Here is a 24,615-nt window from a genome sequence, read left to right as displayed (position 1 = left end):
TCTCCTACCTTTTAAATCTAGAAAAATTAACCGAATTAAAGACAGAAAAGCAGAGAAAAAATGTATGGATTTCTTTGTGAGTGGCAAGACTGCTATTCTGGTTGTGTGACGGGTTGGTAACATTAGAACTGGACAGACAGAACTTGGATTTGTGGACTGATACACACCTGAAGGCAGAGTTGCAGTAAATATAGCAGAAACTATTTTTTTTATTTTTTTCCTGAGGAGTTAAGTGCTCTGTCCTCACACATACACGGCAGTGTTGCAGGACGACCATCTAATACGATAGAAACCTCAGCATCCTCAACATTTACGAGGAGAAATGGGGAAGCTTCCATTCGCTCTCAGGCACCAGCTGTCAGCTGAGCTCGCCCCAAAACCCAGGCGGTGCACTTAACGCAGATCCCGGCCTTTTTGCGGTCACAGCCGAGGCTGCAGGACCGAGGGGCAGTGCTCGTGGTCCCCGCCATTACACCACCTCCCTGCAGCCCCTTTCCCTCAGAGCAAAGAGAAGCGGCGGGGCTCCCTCCGCCACCACCCCCACCCCCTCAACCGCCGCCTCAGCGCCAACGGCCGCCCTCAACGGCCGCCCCCAACGGCCTCTCCCCGCCCATTGGCCTGTGCGCGCCACGTGACTCCGGGGCGGGCGCGCTCCCGCGGCCGGGCGGCCCCGGCGACGAGGGCGGAAGTGCGCGGCGGGGGCGCGCGGGCGGCGGCGCCCCCATGAGAGCGCGGCGGGGGGCGGCGCGGCGGCCGGGCCGGGAGCGGGCCTCCAGGTGAGGCGGCGGGGCCCGGGCCCGGGCGGGGGGCACCGGGGGTCTCCGCTTTCCCCGGGGACGGGGGAGGGAAGGAGGCGGCCGCACCGGGGCACGGCTGCTCCTGCGGGCCCTCCAGCGGGGCCTGGGGCCCGGTCACCGCTGGGGGAGCGGGAGCGGGAGCGGGGTCGCTGCGCCTCACCGGGGCGGCCTCGGCTCGCCACGGCTGGGCTCTGCAGCCCCCGGTGGCGTCCCCCGTGCTGCTCACCCAGCTCCGAGGCTCCCCTGCCGCTTGGGGAGTGCCCGTCTGCCCGGGAGCATCCTCGGAGGCGCGGCTCCTCGGGGAGCTGGCTCTTCACGGAGAAACTTTTTGTTACCCTGTCCAGCAGCGAGCAGAGCCGGCAGAAGGGGCTAGCGGCTGGGGGCCGGGCGTGCAGCAGTTCTTGCTTGATGGCCAAAAATAACTACGGTACAAAAACGAATAGCGACAGCTCGATTTCGCTTGGCAATAGCATCTTTATAGCCTGTTCGCTTACAGCAGGCTTGTTAAAATAGCTTTATCTGCTGCGTTCATCGCGCTTCTGGCCTCTGCACGCTGAACTTAGGTTTATTTTTTTGCTTATGATTAGATGATATCGACTTACCGCAGCAAAGGTTTTTTGCATTCACTTCCTGGATGAAATAGCTTTTATTTATGGGAATGGTCTGCAGACTTTTCTATTCTTTGAATAAGTTCCCTGTGTTAGATTGTATGCCCCTCTTGGAGGGGGCCGGCTTGACTCTGCTTGGAGGGAGTCTGGAGAAGGTGCCTGGAGGGTCTGGAAGTCTGGAGGGTGCCTGGAGAAGAGTGAAGCTGACCTGCTTTCACTGGCGTTATGTATATGCTGCGGAGAAATGCCTAGTTCGAAGGCGTAGTTGGAATGCTTTTCAAAAGCTGTTAACTGAAAGCTTAATTTGACCAGACAATGCCCTTTCTCAGGCAGCCTTTAAAACTCTCAAACTTGTCCCTAATTGTCAGTGCAGTGGTGCGGGATATCTGGACAGAAGAGCAGTAAGGCATTTTGAGATGCTGCCTAGACAACTCTAGGTATGCTGAAATCCTGGATGATAGATTCTGCAATCGGATGCCCCGTTGAGGTTTTAAGTTTCCTTCAGCTGCAACTTTACTGATTTAACACTGACTGTGATTTGACTGAATGCTGTGAGAAGTGGCTTACTTCTCTGGGAAGTGTTGGGGTCCAGGCTTCACAGGCAGCAGCTCTGTCCTGTGAACAGAGCAGAAGTGGCCAGGCAGTGTAGCAGAACAAGCCCTAACATCGTGTTTCAGGAGTCTGGTTTGTAGTTTGATCTTGTACTCTTGCTCTGTAAGTTCTGTTCCCTTTCCATGCAGTGGATACTTGTACTCTGAATTGATAACTTCTTATTAACTAGAGTAATTAGATTCAAACTCCATGTGACTGACTACTGATTAAGTGAATTGCATTCTATTACACCATGAATTCATCTTAATTAATGGCCTCTCACAGTAGATGTACTAAAGGAGCCAGTTTCTCATGTCAGCTGTGCAGGCAGCAAGTGTTCAGGCAATGGGAGTGCATGGTGGTATCAAGACAAAAGCAGCACCCAAGGCCAGCAGGTGTCTTGTGCCTGAAGCAAACAACTGAGGATGGAAGCAGTGATTTTTGGGAGTTTGAGTGAAATCTGGTGGCTGCGGGGGTGCCACAGAAGTGGTGAACACAGGTCTGGCGTTCGCTGCCTCCCACACCCTGTGTGCATGACTTCCAGTAGCTCTTGCATGCCTGACTTATGAAAGGTGCTGATCCCAGTTGTCAGCCAGGTTAGGTGGCAGTTGCGTTCTCAAACTCTATCTCGACTTGAAAATACTGTCCTGCTGATAAAAGCCTTGTTCTTTAGGCTTTCTTTTATATCCCCTCCCTCCCCCTGCCCTGTCTTTGCAAACTTCTGCACCACCACCAAGCGGTGGTGATAAGGTTCCAGTGCTTGTTATCTGCTGTTGTATGGAGCAGGAATGTCAGCAAACAATCTTGGCTGTTCCTAATGGTAATAATAAAACAGTGGCTTTTGTTCTGTGATATAATTGTGGCTCTTCACAAGAGGCTGTGGAGTGGATGGTTAAAAAGTACTTGTTAATAGTTGCCAGGGTGTGATTGCTTTGTGAGCAGCTCCTTTTAGCCCATTAAACAGGACTAAGCGAATTTCATCAATGCCTGCCCCAGAAATATCAAGTTGTCTTGTCAGTTAAGCAAGTTAACTCGTGCTTTGTTTCTTCATGTTCTTCTGAATGCTGCTTTAATAGTGATATTAGAGGATCTGTTTCGTCTCTTGCGCTTGAGATGTGCAAAAGTATTTTTAAGACCTGTCAAAATGAAAGCCATGAAGTCATGCGGGAAAGTTACTGAGGTTGCTGTGCAAGTAGATACTTGAATCTCTTCAGGGTGGCAGGGTGCTCACTTAAAGCAGTCGCTTAGAACTGGTTTGTATGGACCTCGAGCCCGTGGCCTTTCTAATGGCTGCAGACATGGTTCGGAAAGGTGCAAATAACAGTTGATTACGGGAATATGAGACTTTATGGAAACAGTCTTTACTAGAAAGCTTTGCGGGATCATATATCAAAGACTAAAAAAAAATCAGTTCTGGGATTATAAGTCTTAAAAAGCCTGTCAGCTGTTATTTAATGAATTAGTGGTGCTGTCAGTTGATGTGATTAAAAAGAAATATTTCAGGCAACTAAGTGTATTGAAGCTGGAGTTTTTAATATTCTTAAATTTGGAATGTGGCAGAACTAATCTGAAGTCAAAGCAGAGGGTTGAAAAGCTGAAAACATGCAGTTATGTAGGTGCTGTGACTCCTTAGGTTTCTAGCTCTTTCTGTGCATGTCTTCACCTGAACTAAAATGACATCTTTCAGGGCAGCACTGGAGACCCAGACTTAGCCCTAACACGAGGCAAAGTTGTGTTAATTTAGATGGCCAAGTTAAAGAATGGTACGTTTGCCTAATTGATGACAAAGGTTTTTCCAAGGTAGTGGTTTACATTAGATTAAGGGGGGGGGGGGGGGGGAAAACACCAAAACACCTTGATGAGATTATTGTAGTGTCATCATTACAGAATGACATTCAAAACACGTCAGAGCACTTTGAAAAGCTTAACTGTAGGAGTTACCTGAGCTCCGGACTCCATGTTGCAAAGCATTAGCTAAATATAGTGTTTTTCTTAGGGTTAGCGCTACGCTACCCAGGAGGGCACTGTCTTGAGCAGAAGCTTAACAAGTGGAGCGTTTTTATAGATCAGGTTGCATGCTGGTTTCCTCAGCTGTCCAGAGAAGAGGTGGTTTTGGTAACCGAGGAAGCCACTCCCTGCTTAGAAAAAACTAATTCTAGAGTATGTAGTGACCTCTGATGCAGCCTTTCCACTAAACTGCTGCTGCTGTAAGAAACTCTTCCCCATGATGGTAATCCTCTGCTATTTATTTTTTTGGCTTACTGAGATCCCATTTTGGGTAGGTAAGGAATTCTCATCAGTGCAGTCACCACACAGTCTCACTGAGTGACTTTTATGGCAGCTTCCCGCTTTTATCCACCATGTAATAAAACAGACTAGAAAAGCAATTTAAAGAAATGGTCCTTCAAAAAAAAAAGGAATGTGTGCTTGGAATTGGTGCTACTTCTCATTCTGTTTCTGTTCTCAAAATACAACTTAAGAAGCAATGTAATTTTTAAACAATTCTGCATGCTCAGTGAGAATTTGCTTAAGGTTGTCCTTGTTAAGACAAACTAAAATCAGACTCAGCTTTATGGGCTGAATCTTGTTCTGAAGCTGTCAAGGAAGGAGACACAATTCAAAATGTTATTGTACAGTATCAGTGCCAGCCTTTTCCTATTATCAAACTTCACTTGTTTAGTTTGTAAAACAGGGTTCAAGTAGTGATTTTGTTCAACTGCTTTCCATAAGCATTCACAACTGTCTTCCAATGGTATAACAGCAGGTGTACTTGCCAGATAGTTACTCCTGTAAACAAAAATCAAAGTTCCTACTTAAGTGTTAGTCATGGAGGACTTGCTGTAAGTTTTTAGGTTTGCCGTACTTGCTCTAGCTTCCAAGTAGGTGTTCCTATCCCAAAGGCTCCCCAGAAACAAGGCATGTATGAGCTGTGTTGCTGGGACAGAGGCTTGCCTCGTAGTTGTTGAGGCTGGAAGATGCTTCTGGAGATGTAGTCAGCAGCAAGACCAGACTGGAACACTAACCCTGGCCCTAAAGCACTCCCCTGGCTCATCATTCCAGTCATCCCAGCTCATCTCTGTGATCCTAATGACGTTACAGCCCCTGCAACTGCACACAGACCCCCAGCATCTCCTGTTCGCTCCCTGTCCTGCATGCAGCAGCGTGCAGAGCACCCAGCTGTACCGATTCCCCTGGAAGGGCACGAGAGCTAGGAGATGGGCTGGTTTTGCATCAGGATAACAGTTTTCTGTTCTGGTAACGAGCTCGGAGGAGGAGAAATGTGTCAGAGCAGGCAGGGAGAAATGTATGGCGTATCCTGCGCTGGTTTTGTTTTCCATGTGGCCTGTCTCTTGCTAGGTCACGCACAGGGAAATGTCCTGGGCTAAGTGTATGCTGGGTTCTGTGTTGAAGTCAGCTGCTTGCTTCTAGGTTAACTTAGGGGTACTGAGACTGCGTGTGGCCCTTGGAAACTGGGCTGTCAGAGCACTACATTTAAAGATAGAAATACTGCTTGTGACTTTGAGGTAAAGCATGTGAAAAGACTGGAAAACTACCTGCCTTTTTATTTAAAATGTCTTCTTCTTTTTTTTTCCCAGTAGAAAGGTAAATTCTGGGTGAGGTATTCACTGTTCTGACTGGGCCAACTTGAGTGAAGAATTCTGTTTAAAGGAGGCTTAACACAGCTGAATGAGAGAATTCCTGATCATCTGAAATACTAACTGTCACTATTGTGGCTTTGTGTGAAGCAAGTGTATTGATTGAAGGATGGGGAAAAGGTTCAGTGCTTGGCACTCCAGTGCAGTGTGCCTGATTGAGGGAGCTCAGTGAATCAGAGTCTGCGTCTGTGAGCCCTTCAGTTTGGTGCTTAAAATAGTGTAAGTACTTTCAGAGGCTACAGGGAGATGATTCTCCAGCCCTCTAGGGGAGGTGTGCCTCCAGGGTTGAAAATAAACTTGGGGACTAGGGGTTTATTGTTCACTACCTCCATCAAATGTGAGCAGGTATTTGAGTGGCTCAGGGCGGCACAGAGTTGTGAGCACGGGACTCCAGTTCCAGCTTAGGAGCAAGGAATGTTTGACAGGCAATTGCATGGGTAGGAACAGTCGCTACTGCTGGTAGTACCTGAGGCAAGCTAAATGGTGTTTGGGCTTCTGGTTTATCCTGGGTGCCCTTTTCACCGGGGGATCTGAAGACAGTTGGCAGGCTCTGCCCAGATCCATCCTCTGAATGAGCGGTGGTAGCAGCTCGCTGCCTGCCTGCTGCCTTGTGCTGCGTTTGCAAGAACAGTGGACTAGCTCCGACAGCTAAGGATGGGGGTAGGGAAGGAAACCTGGCTCGGTAATGCTGCCCGAGAGCAGCAGAATTAAACCCTGCAACTCTGTGCAAGCTCATGACTGAATTAGTGTTGGCAGGAGTTTACTGGATCAATGGTAGTGGCAGCTTCCTTGGGGATTGCACAGCTGCAGGTAATCCACTGAAGTAACGACTGAAACCATTCTGTAACCTTATACTGATAGAGCATTTGAAGTTAGCACGCTGGAATTCAAAGTGAACCTACTTAAGGCATTGCATAAGCTGAGAATTTGACTTGTCTGAGGCATCTGTTACGTTCCTAGAGGTCTGATTAAAAATCAGTATTAGATTAACATCTGAAACACGTCATTATCTCTCAGCAGTGCTTTGGCAGACCTGGTGTGTGCTGTGTATTGAAGAAGAGCATGCTCCTGCACAGAGGAGCTTTCAAAGGAAGCAAGGTTAGAATACGCAGAGCAATTACAGGAGTTGAGGCTGTTGTACAACTCTCTTGTAGTGTCACTTATCTGGTATGAATGAGGCTCATTGACTAAGGTGAGAAATGCTGTCCTTAACTCACTGCAAGTAGTTAGGCCACTAGGCAGTTACCACCACAGTGACAAACCCACCACAGCAATACCAATTAATGCTGTTAACTCAGTCCTTATGCTTGCAGAAGACTTACCAGGTTTCCTAGCAAATTCTTGCTAGGCTAAGAGCAGTGGGGTAGGTCAGTCTTGTCTGTAGTATGTCTGAAATGTCTTCCAGGCATTAACACTAGACCTGCCAGCTTCCTGCAAGTACCAGGAGTGGTCTGGCCAGGTACATCTCTACAACTGCTTTTTAGCTGTAATGGTGTCGGTGTCTTAAGATTTCCATTTCAGGTAATGCTTTGTCGTTTTGGAACAAAGAGTGTACTTGGTGTCACGTACAATCTGCTGGTTACTTAGCACAGTAACATAGAAAATGGGATGCTGGTCTTAGAGCTTTCTGGAAAAAAAATAACTCTGCTTCTGTGGTGCCATCTGTGAAACAGGGAGGCAATCAAAGTATCAGTAACTGACTGTAGTTATCTAAATAGTGAGCGCTTTGTGAGAGGCTGGGGGGATTGTGATGGAGAGGGACCCTTCCCCTGGAGCCCCGCTGCAGGGTGGTGCTGCGTGCCCTGCTGCGGGGTGTAACGCCTGTGGGCCTGATGTGCCCTCTGTGTCTTCTGGGAAAGAAGTAACCCTACCAGTTAGGGAAGGGAAGCGGTGTGTTTTGTGCTTGTCTACTTCATCGTTGACCTGGGCCCATACCTGTGTGACAGGGTGGTGCAATAACGTGGCAGAGCTGGTAGGTTGCACCACGTGAAGCAGGAAGGATACACGGCTGCTACTAGAACCTAAAAGGACAGGTATGACACTAAAACCCCAATTCTGCCATCTGGTTAAAATCAAAGGTGCACCCCGACTGTAGAAAATGATGCCGAAAGCCTTTAAAGACCAGAACATACAAGAAACTTTCCAAATCTGGCTCCAGTTGTTGTGAAGGAGACCCATTCCCTTCACTGTTGTATTCCCGGGGGAAAACCTTTCCGTGAAAGGCAGTGTTCTGTAAGCGGTGCTTGGTGTGATGTAAATTCTCAAACGCGGTAGCGCTCTGTTCCTCAAAGATGGCTGTCCTGTAAGTTCCTTACCTTTCTACTCTAAAGCGGTGACTGATCTCAACTGGCAGTGTCGTGGGGACCAAACAGTTCGCGTGCCAGTCAGGAGGGGTAACTCTGGATCTTTCTGCCTCGCTGCTGCTGTTTCCTCCTCCTGTGTTTGTGCCACTACAACTCACGCTGCAGCCAGGACAGAAATTCAAGCTTCCAAATAGCGATGATCTGAAGGCACAGGGCCACGCTGGGTCCCTCTGTGCCTTGGCAGAGTGATGAGTTGCACTTTGTGACTCTGCAGCAGCCTGAACTGGGACTGAGCAGTTACAGTTGACTCGTTAACAGATTTTTGTGGTGCTCTCCCTGGGAAGTTGGTGCATGCTGGAGTTCTGGCAGTCTTCCCTCCCTTACATTGTCTCTGTTTTCTGGCCTCCATCAGGATCTATAGGGAAGCCTGTAGGGGAAGCTGTCGGTTCATCTCCTTCCTCCGAGGAAGTCTGGATGGAGATGACTCACGTGATGACTGTAGGGCCGCAGTGTTCTCAGGCTGTTTTCATGTTTCATGTCCCAGAAGGGTTCACCCTCAGATAGTATGGTTCGGTAGATGAAGTGGAACAGCAGTGGAGACAGCCGTTAGCTTCTGTTCCTGCAGATACTTCCACTGCTTGGTGTGCGTTCAGTATGCAAGAATTAAATAGCAAGAACGCGTTTGGTTTAGTGGCATTTGTTCAACTGCGAGTTGCTGGTCGCCTGGGCAGTTCTGTGCAAACAGGCACATTGCTGCACAACTAAGTAGCCGTAATTCTGCTTAATGAGCTTGATTTTGAGATGAGCTGTATGTTTTGTTCGAGCAGGAATGAACTTGCATCATTGCATAGTCCAAGCTTGGCAGCAAATTGGAAAGGCTCTGTATAACTGTCCTCTTATTCTAATAGTGTCTTTTAATGCTGCCTTCTGTGATTCCTCCCTTTGTTGGCTGAATGCTCTTTGTATTTATGAAGACTGAGGGCAAGACAGGCACTGCTTTATTAAGCTGGGAAACGGAGATGCCTACCTAAACAGTCTGAGGCAAAAATAGAATAATTGTAATAGATTTTATACAGATCTGTATCAAGAGATCCAAGACCAAAATGAAGCAGCAGAAATAAGGCTTGCATTCTAGTGTCTGTATTCAGGCTCCAAATGAAATGACTTGCAGTGCTCCATGAGCATGTGACCGCAGTATTGAAAACGGTCCTGCTGAGATGACTGCGTGCATTGATGGTCTCCTCATCTGTTGTTATCAGCCTGTTGAGAGCGTTAACTTTGACCTCTGCAACCTTTAGTCAGATACAGATATAAGCAGTTTTGGGGTGTGTAGCACCTTAAAAGTGCTATCTAAGGTCAGTCCTTCCTCTTCTTCAGCTAGCTGAACGACTTGTTTCTAGTCCGTTGCCATTTTACTTCCACTCGAGGGGAATTCTAAAAAGGTGACACTGAATTACCTTAGATATAGGAGTGTGTATGTGTTTGTGTTCTGGTTCAGCATAGGTCTGACTTTAAGGGTTATTTTAAACAGCTGCCCCTTTGACAAGCAGACTGCCTGGGCTGTTCCGACACACAGCATTGCTGCAGACAATGGCTAGGGTTTGGATTACCTAATTCCAGTTTTCCTCGGACATCAGGACTGTTCTAAGCAAGGTTGTCTTGAAATTACTGCTGACATACAAGATACTTTCTTCTTAATAAATGATCTAGAATTATCATCTACTGAATGATATGAGAGGGCATATTCAATCATTTTATCAGCAAGTAAATGCTGCTGTCAGACTTGCTGTTGAAGCTGTAATGATGTTCTTTTCAGAAAACTCAGTCAATGCTGGGCTGGGCTTGACAAGGGTGGCGGGGTCAATGTGCAGAGTATACACAAAATACACAAAACCACACTTTTTTGTATACACAAAGAAGTGATCTCTTTGAATTACAGAATACTTGGTCACCCAGATCTGAGGACAGCATTAGAAGGTGGGGTTGCCTCAGTCTAGGTATAACTTCTAGCAAAGAATAGGGAGTTAGACTGCATAGGTTGCTAATGTCATGATTAATTAAAGCAGCAATGTAGCTGGGCGTCGCTATTCTTCACGTTCTTATTCTACATAACTTTAGGTGTGCATATTTCAGAAAAATACTGGAAGTCTCTGTATAGCAAGTTCATTCTTCCTGCATGCAAATGTGTGGAGTCATGTAAGGTGATGGGTGCTGTGATTACAAATGTCTTTAAGTGTATAAATTCTGTCTATTGGGTGGAACTAGTAACTAACTTTGATTGAAACTACGTTTCAGTGCACCAAGTAAACGTATTCATTCTGTAGTTTTTCTTTAACATTTAGGTGGAGTTTCCACCCTTTCCACCAAGGATCCAGTCTGCATAGAGTATATGCCTCACGTTTATGGAGATAGTTCTGTGCCCTAGAAACTCTTATTTTCCCTTTGGTTATAAAGTATTAAGTTTCCCAAATCCATTGCTAGTTTCCTGTCTGGTATCATTACTTGTGCAACTTCAAGACTGTTAATAGATTTTGCACAGATTAAAAAAAAAGTCTAATTACCAGAAGCAAATCTCAGGCTTGGGTTTTGCGCTCAGCCCATGCACTGCAGCAGGGTGCTGGCTGTACCAGCACACCGTGAAGGAGCACACTCTGAACAGGGGCAGGAGCTTCCCCCTTTCTGCAGCAGGTGAAACTGCTGCCTCCACCTGCTCTGGAAGACATCTCAAGCCAAATGAGGTCCTTGATCTGGTTAAGCGTGGCCCAGGAAAATCTATAGCCATGACCAGGAAGGTAGAAACGCCCAGCGGTAAATGGGGAAGGATACAGGGATATCCTAAAAGAAGGAATTTGTGCTGAGCACTTCGTAATAGTTAGCATGAAAACCAATAACTGGAGACATGCCAAGAGAAGATATTAGCATAGTGGAAAAAAAGTAGAGTAGCATTTTTTATTTTTAGCATGCATATCCCAAAATTCTTAGTAGCATTAAATATGCCAGTTAATCTCCAGTGAACTTGTTTTTATAGTTGAACTACCAGTTGGAGCGTTTACAGTCCATTGAAAGCTAATAGAATTTCAGTGCTTAAATATTTTCTGGATAGCCTCAGAACAGCTGAGGAGCTCTTACAGTTCATAGCTCAGTGAGATTGCTAATTAGTTTTGTGATCCAGGGAATTTCTGTGACTGCATTCTTGCAGGCGTGTCACAGAACCAAACACCCCAAAGCCCCTAATTCATATTCTGATAAATGAGGATCACTAAAATAGTGTTGCAAAACTTTGTCCTTTCTGTGCTTGCTTTTGATGACATCATATTTAAGTCTTTAATAGGTTGAATACCCAGATTTTCCTATAAAAGTAGGTATCTGAAAGGTTTAACAAAGCTGCTCTGTCAAAGCTATTGGGCTAAGGGTTTCTAGAATCCCACTTTGAAATCCAAAGAATGGCCGCTTTCAGTGGCGGGGTAGTGATGAAAAGAAATGTCCAAGAATATCAGCTGCACAGCAAGAGAACAAGGGCTGATCTCAGCAATTTTGAGCTTAGAGCTCTATTTCAGTTTTTATATCTCAAACTGAATTGGAAAAACTAGAAGCGATTCCAATTAAAGCCTTTGGAGGTGTCTAGAATTTTTTTTACTGTCGTAGCAGAGTGTCTGCTGGAAAGCAAGTAGACTTGCAAGTTTCTCATGTTTTTTCTTCCGTGTTTGGGTGGGCACTAGCAAAACTGCTTCCTTCCTTGTGAAGCAACAAGTGCCGTATCGTTTCTTTAAGTGACTGTACAACCATGGAGTCTTAATGCAGATGAAATAAGGGATGTAAAAGTGTCATCTGATTCAAAATGTAGGTGGTTATTCAGGAGTCATCTCTGAATCTTGGCATGAGGTAAACCAGTCCTGTGTGTTGGCGGTGTCTTGGAAGAGCTTAACTGTTTAGGCTGAGGAGAGGGTAGAGAAATTAGCAAATTTATGTTTAAACTTGGACTTTATGAAGCTGTTTGTACACAAGTGCCTTGAAGTACTCAGTTCCCAGGGGCCAACCAGGAAAGATACAACATTGTGCAGGTTACTCAGTGGTAGGAGGTCTTAGTTAACCCGGAGAAGTCACAGTCTATGGGGAAGATGAGGGAGGGCTGAAATGGTTGGTGAGCTTAAGGCTAGATTTTGAGGGTGGCACGGTTTGATTGCAAAAATGTACTGGGCCGCAGGCCTAATTCTGGCAGTAGTATCTTCAGAAGCCTAAATAAAATCTTTCAGGAACCACTGTGGCTTGACTTGTAGCTCTTGCTGTTTCATGTGGCCAATCTGTCTGATAAAGCCTTTGGTTTTTTTTTTAGTCTACAGAGCATCTTTCAGTAACACCACAAAGCTTCTACTGTGTATATGGCTTTGTGTAAACTACTGTCACAAAGTCCAGTTATCAAGTCCTTTTCTTAGTCCTTTTCTTTTAAAGCAAATCAATCAGGTAATTGCTTGTAGTTTCTTAAAGATGAAAGGCTTCCTGAAAAGTTCCTGCTCTGGCCTAGACTCTAGAACTTTATTTCAAATCAGGATGAATGGTATCCTGAAGAAACCCAAAGTCTTCCAAAAGGTTTTATTTTTACAACTCGTGATGTTTACCACACCAAGTTGAGCATGGTGTTCCACCTGAGGGTGGAATGACAGACTGGAGTGAAGGGTTAGCCACTGACTGGATCGCTTCCCTTCCTGTCAGAGAAGGTAGAGCTGTCTGAGTACAGTTTACTTCCCAGCAAACAGCAATATTGGAGGGGAAGGAATTGTCACAGAATCACTTGTCTGGACACTTGCTCAAAGCAGGTTTTTCATTAGCTATATTAAGATGATTGGTCTTAAGTTGAAGGGAATCAAGTGGTGTTTTATTGGCAACTACATTCATTATAAATTCTTCTAGATGTTGCTGTTTCTTCTGTGAAAGAGTGATGTGCTCCTAGCCTATCCTGCCGCAAACACTAGCGCTTCTGCGCTGGCCATGTCAGTGCTGTGCTGCACTGTGTCAGCCTCGCTTTGCTCGGTACCGCCTGGCTATTCTGTGGTTCTGCTTCCCCTCCCCAACTGGGTCCAGGCTGCTTGCCCAGCACTTTCAGGGACTTCACTGAGGTGATGCAATGTAGGGATAGAGTCCTGAGTAGACTCCTATGTTTCACGAACCCTGTGTCAGAGGGTTCATGTAGTATGGACACTCAGAAAGTTTCAAGTTGCACTTGTAGTAGCTCTGCAGGGAGGGTTAAATACCTTGACTGCCAAGAGCTGGGCTAGATTTAAAAACAGTCAAATTGTATGCTGTTGCTTGGCTTTAGTTTATTATACTTTGCTTACCAGTTGGGTAATGCTGTAGATGAAGGCTGACCCTGCATTCTCCAATGTCCATTGAGTTGGGATGGGCAAGGAAGGATCTAAAATGTTCTTACCAGTGAGTCTCTGAATGTGTGAAATACAAACTGGGCAGAGAGCTAAACTGGATGGTGGAAGGCAGCTGTTCCTTTAATGTGACCAGGTAAAGATGTGGTATCCTCACTGACAGGAAATAGAAACTTGCTATCTTCTTTTTGGGCTGTTAGTAAATCTTTCTATTATAGTTCCATAGCACAGTGCAAGATCAGGAATCCCTTTGTCTTGTGGCTCTCTACTGCTTGGTGTGGCAGCACTAAGTTTGTGTTACCAGAAAAAATGTTAATTTGAAAACCGCATTAGATAATGCAGCAACTTTAGCATGCTTCTCTAAGGTTTAAAAAGTCACAATTGCACTGATAAGTTGCTAGGGATCTTTTGGCTTTTCCAGAAAGCAGCTTGTCTACCATTGTCAAAGCCAGACTACACTTGAACTGGGACAAAATGAATTCCTCTAAGAGCACTCTGTGCTATTACCCCAAACAATCTCAGTGTGTGATCAGTCTGTAGCTTTTATGCCTTGGGTGTCTATGTTGAGGCAAGCTGAATCCTACTTTATTGTCTGTAGAGTGTAAGTGGGCTATAAGTGAAGAAAGCTTTACAGCTCTAACTTCTGGAGGTCAGATGCTGTATGTTGTGCTTTCTCAGGGTTTTCCATGCTTGCCTGCCAGAGAGCTGTATCCTCATCCGCTTTCTCTCTGGTGTCAGAGCTAAAATCACACGTGCAGTCCTCTCCTGGCATGGACCCTCTGGGATAATGTCTGAATTTGCTGTCCCAAACACAGAAGTGTGTGTGCTGAACAAGAAGAATCTGTGAAGAGTCGACAGATCCCATTTCTATACCCTTCACTTGTGTATTAAGGAGCCTCCTGGATGAGGGAGCTGCTATATAACAAAAGTTTACCACAGGAAAATGCATGTTTTCACTTACTGGTGTTCACCCTGGAATGAACGCTTATTATACTGCAAGTTAGTCATCTGTAACAAATGTGTGTAGTAAACAGGTGGAGTAAAATACTCTACATGGAGAAATGCAGTAACTCGAATGCTTGAAAACACTGTCCTGAGGGTGCCTCTCCGTTGTTGGCATATTTGTTCTGGTATGGCCTGCACTAGACAATGAAAACTTGGCTTGAGGTGTTGCTTTTCAGAACAAAGTCATGACAAGGCGGGGGAAGCCTTCACAATCGGTGTATACCAGGATGGGTTGCCAGGTGGGTGATGGAATTGCCAGTCCCCAAATGCAGTGCATGTGAACAGAGCCAGCTGTTCTGAGGGAACTCTTCTGGAACTAGGCAATGCCTGGAGGTCCTTCCCAGCCTCTAGAATCCTACAGTGTTTGTAGGTTAACAACTCCTCAGTCCCTAGTTGGTTTTGTTTAGGACAGGTAGTTATCCTGAAGGTTTTTCCAATATAGTGCTTCATGTGACTTCTACTGCAGGCCTTGTGTTTCCATCCGGTAGAACTTGATGGCATGGCGGTTGTAGTGTCTTCTAGACTGATTACTCTGGGCTAACTTGAGACCCCTGGTAGGCCTGTTCATAGGTATGCCTTGTGTTCCTGAAATAATGGACACTTATAAATCAAGGCTGGTATAGTCACTTTCCATAGTAATGTTCCCTGAATGGTCTGCTGTTCTTTCTAGACCACTCAGCCAGTACGTGAATGTCTGGGGCCCTGAGCTGTCCTGCTGTGAGGACACGAGTGTTGCCATCCTTGCACTTCCATTATAGCAGTCATGTGTCTGAAGTACACATCCCTTTTTTCCCCTCAGTGTGGGGATCGTGACTGGTGACACATCATTGTTTAATATAAATTACTTCTGCTTTTGTTGCCAGTGGGCTGTTCTTACAGAGCTGCTGACCAGTGCTACTCAGTGTGGCAGCTGATGCTTGTGTTTCTCCATTCCAACTGTTGTGTCCAGCTACTCGTAAGTGCTGGAGACCTCTTAAAAAATACTACCACACCTAAGTACTTAGTTTGCATGGCACATAACAAACAAAGGCTTTTTAACAAGTACTTATTTGTTGAAGCTTACTCTTTATGGTTTTGCAACATCATGAGAAGAATAGGTACAGAAGAATTTCTTGCAGTAAAGCAGAATCTTTTCAAAAGCAAACAGCAGCATCAAAAGGTAGGAATTGCATAAAATATATGCTAATGCCATATCATAAGACTTTCTGTTGGAAGCTCTTGCAATTTGTTCCTGCCAGAACTTACTGTGAATCTCTGCTTTTTTCATTAGCCTACGTAGAGAAGAGATCAAAAGTTATTTCTTCTTATAAGCAGATCTAAGGTATAGCTCTGTTAGTAGGCTGAAACTAAGCTGCATCAACATTAAAGAAATACTTTAGAAAGGCATAAAGCCTTGTAACAAGAACTACAGAAACATTTAATTTCCTGTCAGTGGAAGCGTGGTCTCCTACTTTGGAAACATCTGTAGGTGGCAACTGCATAGGATGGGTTTACAAATGAGAGCAGCTTGTTCAGCTAGTAGCTGCTGTGAGAAACCTTTGGCACTTCTATTAACGGTGTTCTTGTTGCAGAGAAGACATTGTTCTGGTACCTGGTTTCTACTTTTAGATACCAGTGACTTGACTTGCTTCCCAGTGCATTGATAGCCTATTCTTCAGGCTTGCTGAGCAGGGTTTTAATCTGGTCTTTCCACAGTAACGCGATGCCTCCCCTGTGTGCTGCTGTGATGCCATTGATGTCATGGATGGTGACTGGTTTTTTTCTGTCAGCAGATCTAATTAGTTGCCTGGCGCTTCTGTGGCAAACAAGACAATGGCTGCCAGCAAGAGCAAGAACCAGAGTTCCTTGGCACTCCATAAAGTGATTATGGTCGGCAGTGGAGGTGTGGGCAAATCTGCACTCACTCTCCAGTTCATGTATGATGAGGTAAGTAGTTTTAGTACAGCTTCTTTAAAGCACAAATGAATACATCTCACTAAACTTTTGTAGTGGGTCAGGGGTACTAAATGTAAGTAGCAAAAGGTTTAGTGACTTGAGTGGCCAAAGAAGAATATAGAAATAAGCAAAGGATAACCTCTGAGGACCAAGGGTGACAAAATCGATGCTTTTCAATGGAAAAAAGTCTTTAAAAGACATGCAGAATGTGAACTGGCTTGTCTGAGTGTGTGCAGAGGTAGCTAGCAATTGCCTTTGAAACTAATTTTGTTGCTGTTTCTTTTAGGCCAGTTAATCTATGGGGAGAGATGGTGTAGGTACTGTTGTGGTACCTACACTGAGATAACCCAGGGCATCAGCTGGCTTGCTGGAGACTGGCCTCTGGTTTGAGTTTGGCATAAAGAAATCTGTGGCAATGCCAGCTTGAGGCTGTGAACTTTCTGCTGTACTACCTCTTCTGGCATGGTCATTAGAGAAACCCAGTCAGCCTGATCTCAGGGTCATGGCGCAGCCTTTTGTTGTGCTTCAAGGCTGAGGAAAAAGGAATTGGAAATGTAAGGAGCCTATGGTGGACCTGTGCTGTTAGCACAGAACTACAAATTTAACTGTCAGTGGCTTTGTGGGTCCAATCAGTATTGAATATACTAAACTACAGGACTGTATAATTATAGAGCAGCTTTTCATGTTCAGCAGTTGAATGCTGTCATCTACACCTACTGAAGCTTTGGTTAGCTATACAGTCAAGTGAAGTACGCTCAGAAATACTTTATTCTTGAAGTAGGAGATCTAGATAATGCAACCAGTTTATAAGCTGATATCTTATTCTGCATCGTTGACCCTTAAATTGTGCTGAAATTCAATAATTTTATTTGTCAAGACCATTTTGCTTGACTAGGCGGGCTGGCTCTGATGTATTAAGTACTTAAATCAATTCCTTTTTATAGTAAAGCTAAAAAAAAAAATGACGGTGGAACTGTGTATCTGACTGAATTATGAAAAGGCTTTCAGGACTTCAAGTGTCACCGAAATGAGAGAGTAGACATGAGCAAATATTGAGACCATGTGACAGTAATTCTAAACACAAATCCCTCTCATCTCCTTCAGTTTGTAGAAGACTATGAACCTACCAAGGCTGACAGCTACAGAAAGAAAGTAGTTCTGGATGGTGAAGAAGTTCAGATAGACATTCTGGATACAGCAGGACAGGAGGATTATGCAGCCATCAGAGACAACTATTTTCGCAGTGGGGAAGGGTTTCTTCTTGTCTTCTCCATAACAGAACACGAATCCTTTACAGCAACAGCAGAGTTTCGGTAAGTAGTTCCTCTCCCAGGCAGGGGGGGATACTCCTCTGACAACTGCCTTTAAAAGCTACAGCCCTTTTGTCCTTTACCCTTTATCATTTGGTCAATAAAAGTGGCAATACAACCATTTTGCTATCAGTAACTGGTAACTAAAACCACTGTACCTAGCCTCTGGCTAAAGTTGTCTTCATGCCTTCAACTTGTGAGTACATTATGCCAGCAGCAACTTCAGACAAATAACAGATTCTTGGACTCCTAAAACGTATGTATTCAAGCCAATTTTCAGTCTTTGTGGATGTGGAGTTTAATTATCTTAGAGCAGTACTTCTGGAATTAAGTCTGCCTTTTGGCCAGGTTTCAGACACTGTTGCTTACTGCTAGAAGCAGGTGCTCTAAGGAAAGGAAGGATTAGCCTCCACTCTCAGGTATGGATTGATGCCAAACAAGGGTTGGCAGCCAAGCAGTACTATTGTAGGCAGACGGATTTTCCTAGAAAGACGCACAGTGGTAGTAAATGCTTCCATTTTTGTTCTCAGGATTAATAGTTCTAATGCAAAAATCAGCACCAGACTGAGCACAGAAACTACTTGTGTAATGTAAAAGAAAAACAGGGGTTTTAATCCAGTGTTCTGGTCTCAGAACTCATGTATCCAGGTTTTTCAGGGCAAGTGTTCCGGCTCTTCTGCACAGAGGCAACAGCTATTAGCAAAAGATAATCCAGAGATTCCCTAAGACATCTGTGCAACTTGAAGTAAACCTTGCCACAACACAGGGAACATGTTAGGAATTCTTTGCCAGATGAAAAGCTCTTTATCAGTCTGGCTTACGTTCATTTTGTTTTAGTGGTACAAGATTAACAGATAATTGGAAGTGTAAGTGCTGGTGCTAAGCAAGGTAGACATTATTTCTATTTTTGTAAAAGCTAGAGCAAATTCTCCTTGCACTCTAGGACTTTTAGTCCAGGTTCTTAATGTATTATACAGTTCCAACAGTAATGGTGGACTGCATGATCTAAAAGGTAAAAAAATGTTGTTCATATGTCACATACTTTGACTTTTGCTAGACTTTAAAAGGGTGATGGTCACGGTACACGCTAGAGCTGTTCTGCTTGATACGCTCTGTTTGAATTACTTAAAGGAGCAAAACAGTTGAAGTGTTGTAGGACTTGAAACTGAGTCTTCAGGCTAGACTTGTCCTAGTGAAAGATGGAGAAAAAGTCAGATACCATTCAAAAACAGGTAGAAAATTAGAAACTTCCTGGAAGTACCTAGCCTGCCTTTTGGCTTGTGTGCTTAACTGAAACGTAAGGGTAAATCCAAGGCTTAAGGCTTTGGATGAGAAGGAGTGCTTATCTTGGCAGTCTCTGTTTTTTGTTAGACTTCTGTAACTAGGTTAACCATGTGTTGGTTCAAGATTCCAGAACGTCAAAACAATGAAAAAGCAATGCTGGCCCTCAAGGTGAGCAAGAAGGGCCTGGAGGTTCTGAGCTGGAGAATCCTCTTTCAATGGTTTAGAAGAAAACTAAATACTCAATTTAACTAATTTCATTACTTATTAAGCTGATATGTAAGAATTGGCTGCTTGAAAAACCCTTCTTCAGGAAGAAAATAACTGAAAATAAAATAAAAATAGTCTAAAAATAACTGCACACTGGTACAGTTCTTCCAGAATCCTAGATGGACAGCAACACATGCCAGTCTGGTCTCAATGTGTTTTACTCCAGTAATAGCACAGGCTTTGAGACTGACATGCAGCATTGCTCTGTCTACTTTCTCAGATGCTGATAGATCCTTGTTGGATGAAATAGGATAGCAAGGTTAATTCTGATGGTTCACTTCTTTTTCTAGAAGGCTCTGTTTGAAAGATGTGTTAGCCCTTTCGTTCAGTATTATTAATCAACTTTCTCCTTTGTGCAAGGCTTAAGTAGCCATTAAGAATAATATCCTTGCCAGCTATTCGTGATGTTCTCAACCTACTGCTTTGGCAAAGCCTCGATGTTACCTGGACCTGCATTGAGGTGGGATGCAGATTGGAACCTGAGGGTAGTGGCTGAATGCTGGCTGAAATTTGGCGCTTGCACTTTTTTCCTTATTCAGATGTGAACTCCTGTTGTGAGTTGTTTTCTACCACACAACTTTTCTTTTAGAACCTGGGTAGCAAAATTTCTGGCAAAAAGGCATAATAGCCTTCCTGAAAATGTGAGGATTTGCTTAGTATAAAGCCTGTGGCGTTAGTATATTAAACTTGGAATCATTTAAAGTGCATGTTCAACTGTTGGGAATGACTTAAGTACTGTTGTAAACACCAGATAATGTGCAGGCCACATGATCCACTGTGTAAAGGGTAGGCGTTTTTGTTGCTACCACTAACACGATTTTTATTTTTGAATATCTGATGCATTAGGGAACAGATCCTGCGTGTGAAGGCCGAAGAGGATAAAATCCCTTTACTGGTAGTAGGAAACAAATCTGACTTGGAAGAGCGCAGACAAGTGCCTGTAGAAGAGGCTAGAAGTAAGGCAGAGGAGTGGGGTGTGCAGTACGTAGAGACCTCTGCCAAAACTAGAGCAAATGTAGATAAGGTAAGACAAATGACTTGCTTCTGCTACAGTTAGATTGATACGGGTTGTTTAATAGCTGAGTGATGAATTCTTAACTCTGGCTGGAACAAAAGCAAATCCACAATTGAATCTCTGAAAGCATAGGTTATTAAAAATGAATTAATTTACTAGAATGTGTACATGGAAGCAAATACATAGCTCAGAGGAACTAGAGGCCAGTACAAGGTAATACTACTGCCTTGTTTTAGGTGTTGGTACCTGAACCAGCTTTCCAAGCAGGTCTATTAGCTATAGGTGCTTATAAACTCTTCCCCCCCCCCCCCCCCTCCTTACAAAGCTGTGTGGTGTGGCTAATGTTAAAGGCTTGATTCTTGTGTTTTGCCAAGACTGCTCTGAATTGACAGGAAGTCTTCCTGCAGCGTCCCTGACCTTTTTTGACTTGTACACCCTGGTCTAGGATAATCATGACATGTTTCTGCAGCTTGTTTCTTGATTAAACATTGTTCGAGTATTCTGGATGAGAGATGAGTTAAGACTGTCGAGTGTTCACCCACTAGGAAAAATAGATAGTTTCAAACCTCTTCATGATGTATGTATTTAAGGGGGTTCTTGAAGGTGGTGCCCTTTTTCTTCACTGTGGACTTCACTAGTCCACAGAAGATAACTGGAAACTTACTGTTGAGCCCCTAAGGACTCTGAAGATAGTTTGGTATTCTGCGTTTGTTTCAAGATTACAAATTGTAAGCAGCTTTCTGCTTAGCCAAAGGATGTTGGCGGCTAGCTGAACTCTAAGGGTGAAGGTGTCGTAGACAGTTTTTTAGCTCGCTAATAGAAAGTTGTTGGTCCACAACTTACATAAATAAAAAGCTTCTATTATCTCATTGTTTATTAAAACAGTGTATAGAAAACTCTTCAGATGTCTTCCTTATAAAGAACATAGCATAACTTAAACTTGGTCAAAAAACATTCTCTAACATGTGCTGTTACTAGAAAGTCAGACCACTGGATATTAACAGAAATATAGTTGTGTGTCTAGATTACACTAGCGTGGTATTACAGACCTCTCCTAGGTCTTCTCTGGGTAGCTTATGTGACATACAGGTTATCCTCTGTATAAACACACTTGTCTGTTAAGATAAGTTACCAGCCATTGTGATGGTTCTGCATTGACACTGTAGCAGAATAACCCTTTCCTATAAGAGGGTTATGAATGTTAAGCTATTCTATTTCTGATCATAACATGGTCTCGTTTCCAAGTGTAAAAGACCTGTATAGGTCCCCTTGAAAAAGAATATCTCTATGGAAGAACACAGTTCCTGTTCTATAATCGTAAATTTTTCCCTAGTAATTCTCTACTGTGAAACAGCTGTTACATCTTACACGGTATGTACTTATACAGGAGACTTGCAGGGGTGAAGTCATCTAGAACTCTTGGTAAAAATCTCTGCATCTTTCATATAGAAAAGTCTGAGACTTTTCTATACCTGATACTGTCACTTGAACGCTGTAGCTCTCTTAAATTATAAAACAGGCAGAATATTATGCAGCGGTGTGTGCGCTTGTATAACTACATGGAAAGAACTGAACTAAATACTTTGGCTAATGTGAGTGATTTGTCTGGAAATGTTTAGGGAACAGACAAATATAATCACGAGCTCTAAATGCTACTTTTATGCAAGAACAACATTCAGTAAAAAGCTCTTAAAACAGGGCTGCTGAATGATTTGGGAGCCAGTTAGAATAGAATTATAGAACTGTCTTGCTGCTTTGCTGCTGCTTCAGATACTATAATTTTGCTGTTGAGTCTGTCACAGGGATATATGTCTAGATTCAATTCTGCTGTTAGATACTGTGTTGTGCTACATCTTTTATGGGCTACTGTATTGGGCAGCAACTATCTGCCTTCAGGTGGCAGAACTTGATTAATCTTTCTTTATTTTCCCCCCTTAGGTATTCTTTGATTTAATGCGAGAAATCAGAGCAAAGAAAATGTCTGAAAACAAAGACAAGAATGGCAAGAAAAGTGGCAAGAACAAGAAAAGCTTTAAAGAAAGATGCTGCTTACTGTGATGCTTGGGAACTGTAAATATCTATCTACAGGTGGCATGGATAAGATACCACTAAGGATATAGGGCTGGATTCATGAAAGGAAGTCTGTATTGACTCCCTTATCTCTTGCTTTGCATATCATACCTTCAAAATGTGAAAACAGAACTTTGAAACAATTTCTGGTATCCAACAAAACCTATGCCTATGTAGACTGAAATGGGCTCTGTCTTCCTAGTGTCTTTCAGAACTAGAAACATGCTGAATTTCAGAACTACAATCATTCTGTGTGGTTATACAGAGTTCTTTTCATATTAACTTCCTGGTTTACTTTAATGTCTCTCAGAATGTTTCTCTTGAACCTCTACTGGCCTTAAGAAACGCAGCTGTTCAGGTTCAAACAATTTTTCACTGTTGCCCTACCTGATGTTGCAAACGGCAGAAAAGCCAGATGACAACTGGTAAGAGTTTGAGTCTCCATCTTCTGTTAGCGGTCACTGATTTCTTATGCTGAAATCTGCTTGTTTCCTTCCTACACTCCACTTAAATAGCAACTGACACTTGAGTCAACTCAAAACAAAGTTTCTTCCATGTTCTGTTTAGTCAATACAGCATTCATGAATCAAGCCTATGGACTCACTTCAGACTTATTTAGGTAATAAAAACTATGATATTTAAATACTGGTCAGATGCATTCCCCGCTGGTCCATCTTCTCATCCTTAAATTAGCGGTATGGGGTGAGAAAATGACTCAAGCCTTTCTTCAAAAGGAATAGTGTTGTCACAGTCTCCTAGAAATGTTGTCCTGGGTTTCTTCCATGTTTTGTGGCTAGACACGATTGCACTCATTCTACATAGGTCATCATTCCCCTTCCTAGTACTGGAACAGTGAAAATCAATGTTCATGTGTTTTGTTTATATTAAATTCACGATCATGTTGGAAAAGTGGGAACATCTGCATCCATTCCATGTCTTATTGAAAACAGACCTCGAGTAAGGGTGGGTCACAACACAGTCATGAGTTGGAGTAGGTGAGGCATACATGCTACCTCTCAGTGATTATTTGCACGGTCGCAGAAAGCAAATGGAGTTAAGCAGTTGCCACATCTGTTACTCACTATTAATTTTATATGTACTGTTTCCGATGCACAGCAACCTAGCACATGGAGATGCATGTTGAGTTTTGCTGTCAGTTATGCAATGGTGGTCATGTTTTAGTCAACCAAAATCAGCCTAAAAATGGAAGAGAAGGCATTTCTTAGCAAGTCCTCGTGTCAGCTGACTGAACTGTGTTTTCTGATGCAGTTTAAATTAAGTGCAGTTGCCAAAAAAATACTTCTGTCACTGTTGTAGAAAGTAACTGTCTCTTCTGTTTGTAGAGTCTCAAAATGGAAGATATCCATAATTCATTGAGAAGGAGTAGACAGACTTGAAAAGTAGTGACTGTACCTTGCTTTTTAACTAGATGCTTAAAACACCCTTGGTGAAAGGATAATGCTATGTGGTTGTTCAATGAAGCACACTGCAGCGCTAAATTAACAAATTTTTTCTTGAGGTAAAGGAGTAGTAAATACTGTTCTGTACTTCATATTGTAACTTGAAGATGAAAAACATTTTTAACTTGTACTAGATTGCTCTTGTGCATTCAATGTCTGAACTGTGGAGGAAAAATGTTAGATATCAGAACTTCTGGTCTGAGGTTTTACAGGGACTTATCACAAACTCATCGTCTTCCATAATTAGTCTAACGTGTCAGGCAACTCATTGGATTGGGGAAAATGTACTAAATAAAAGGTGCTGTAATCTTCATTCATGTCAAGTTTAATTCCTTCTCTGTTAACGTTACCTTCTGTGCACAGAAAGAATGGTTACCAGTTTTGGAAATGTTTCTTGTAATGCCATGGTTGGTATTAGCAAGCCAACTTAACAATAGTGTTGTGAGGCAGAGGCTATAGGAGCCTGGTGGCTTACAGAACCACTTGAGCAGTGTCTGTCTGAAATCTAAACACCTAATGGGACACTTGGGTCTGTAATGACTGTAACAAAATTTCCTCTTGAACTTCCATGGATCCAGTCCATTTCTGAATGCACGTTGTGCCTACAGCATATCAATGTCTGCTTTGGAAGCAGACCGCTCAGGTTTGGTTTTAGTTGAGGCCTAAGGTTTAAGTCCTTAATTAACCTAAAGGATAAACAACAGTTGAGTTTGTATTGCAAGCTTAACTAGGTCAAGCCCCTCTGAGGTGGATTGTAAAAAGTATCTAACAAAACTGAATAAGCTTTCCTTGCTATATGAATAATAAACTCGGCAAAGCTCACAATAAGCAGCTCAGCTGTGGTAACTCAAGTGACTTGTATGCTTTGACCTTTGATCTCTTTAATCATAAAATTAATCATAAAATACATGACAGTATTTGATAGGGCAGATGAATTTC

General features: G+C 43.5%; 1 protein-coding gene across 5 annotated transcripts in view; it reads left to right on the top strand.

Moving 5' to 3' along the window:
• Nucleotides 1–23,989, top strand: part of RALB (RAS like proto-oncogene B) — a 44,625-nt gene extending 20,636 nt beyond the window's left edge. For 2 of the 5 annotated variants that reach the window (XM_050711749.1, XM_035536927.2), the window contains 4 exons: nucleotides 16,108–16,261; nucleotides 17,375–17,583; nucleotides 19,978–20,155; nucleotides 22,085–23,989. In XM_050711749.1, coding sequence (XP_050567706.1) covers nucleotides 16,148–16,261; nucleotides 17,375–17,583; nucleotides 19,978–20,155; nucleotides 22,085–22,204 — 621 coding nt within the window. In that variant the 5' untranslated portion in view covers nucleotides 16,108–16,147 and the 3' untranslated portion in view covers nucleotides 22,205–23,989. Of the gene's footprint in view, nucleotides 1–662; nucleotides 777–16,104; nucleotides 16,262–17,374; nucleotides 17,584–19,977; nucleotides 20,156–22,084 lie in introns of those variants that run through there. The other 3 variants (XM_035536926.2, XM_035536929.2, XM_035536928.2) reach the window with 3 other exon arrangements.
• The last annotated feature ends 626 nt before the right edge of the window (nucleotides 23,990–24,615 follow it).

Source organism: Cygnus atratus, chromosome 6, assembly GCF_013377495.2.
Source record: "Cygnus atratus isolate AKBS03 ecotype Queensland, Australia chromosome 6, CAtr_DNAZoo_HiC_assembly, whole genome shotgun sequence".
NCBI classification, from domain to species: domain Eukaryota; kingdom Metazoa; phylum Chordata; class Aves; order Anseriformes; family Anatidae; genus Cygnus; species Cygnus atratus.
This window is presented reverse-complemented; position numbering and strand designations above follow the sequence as displayed.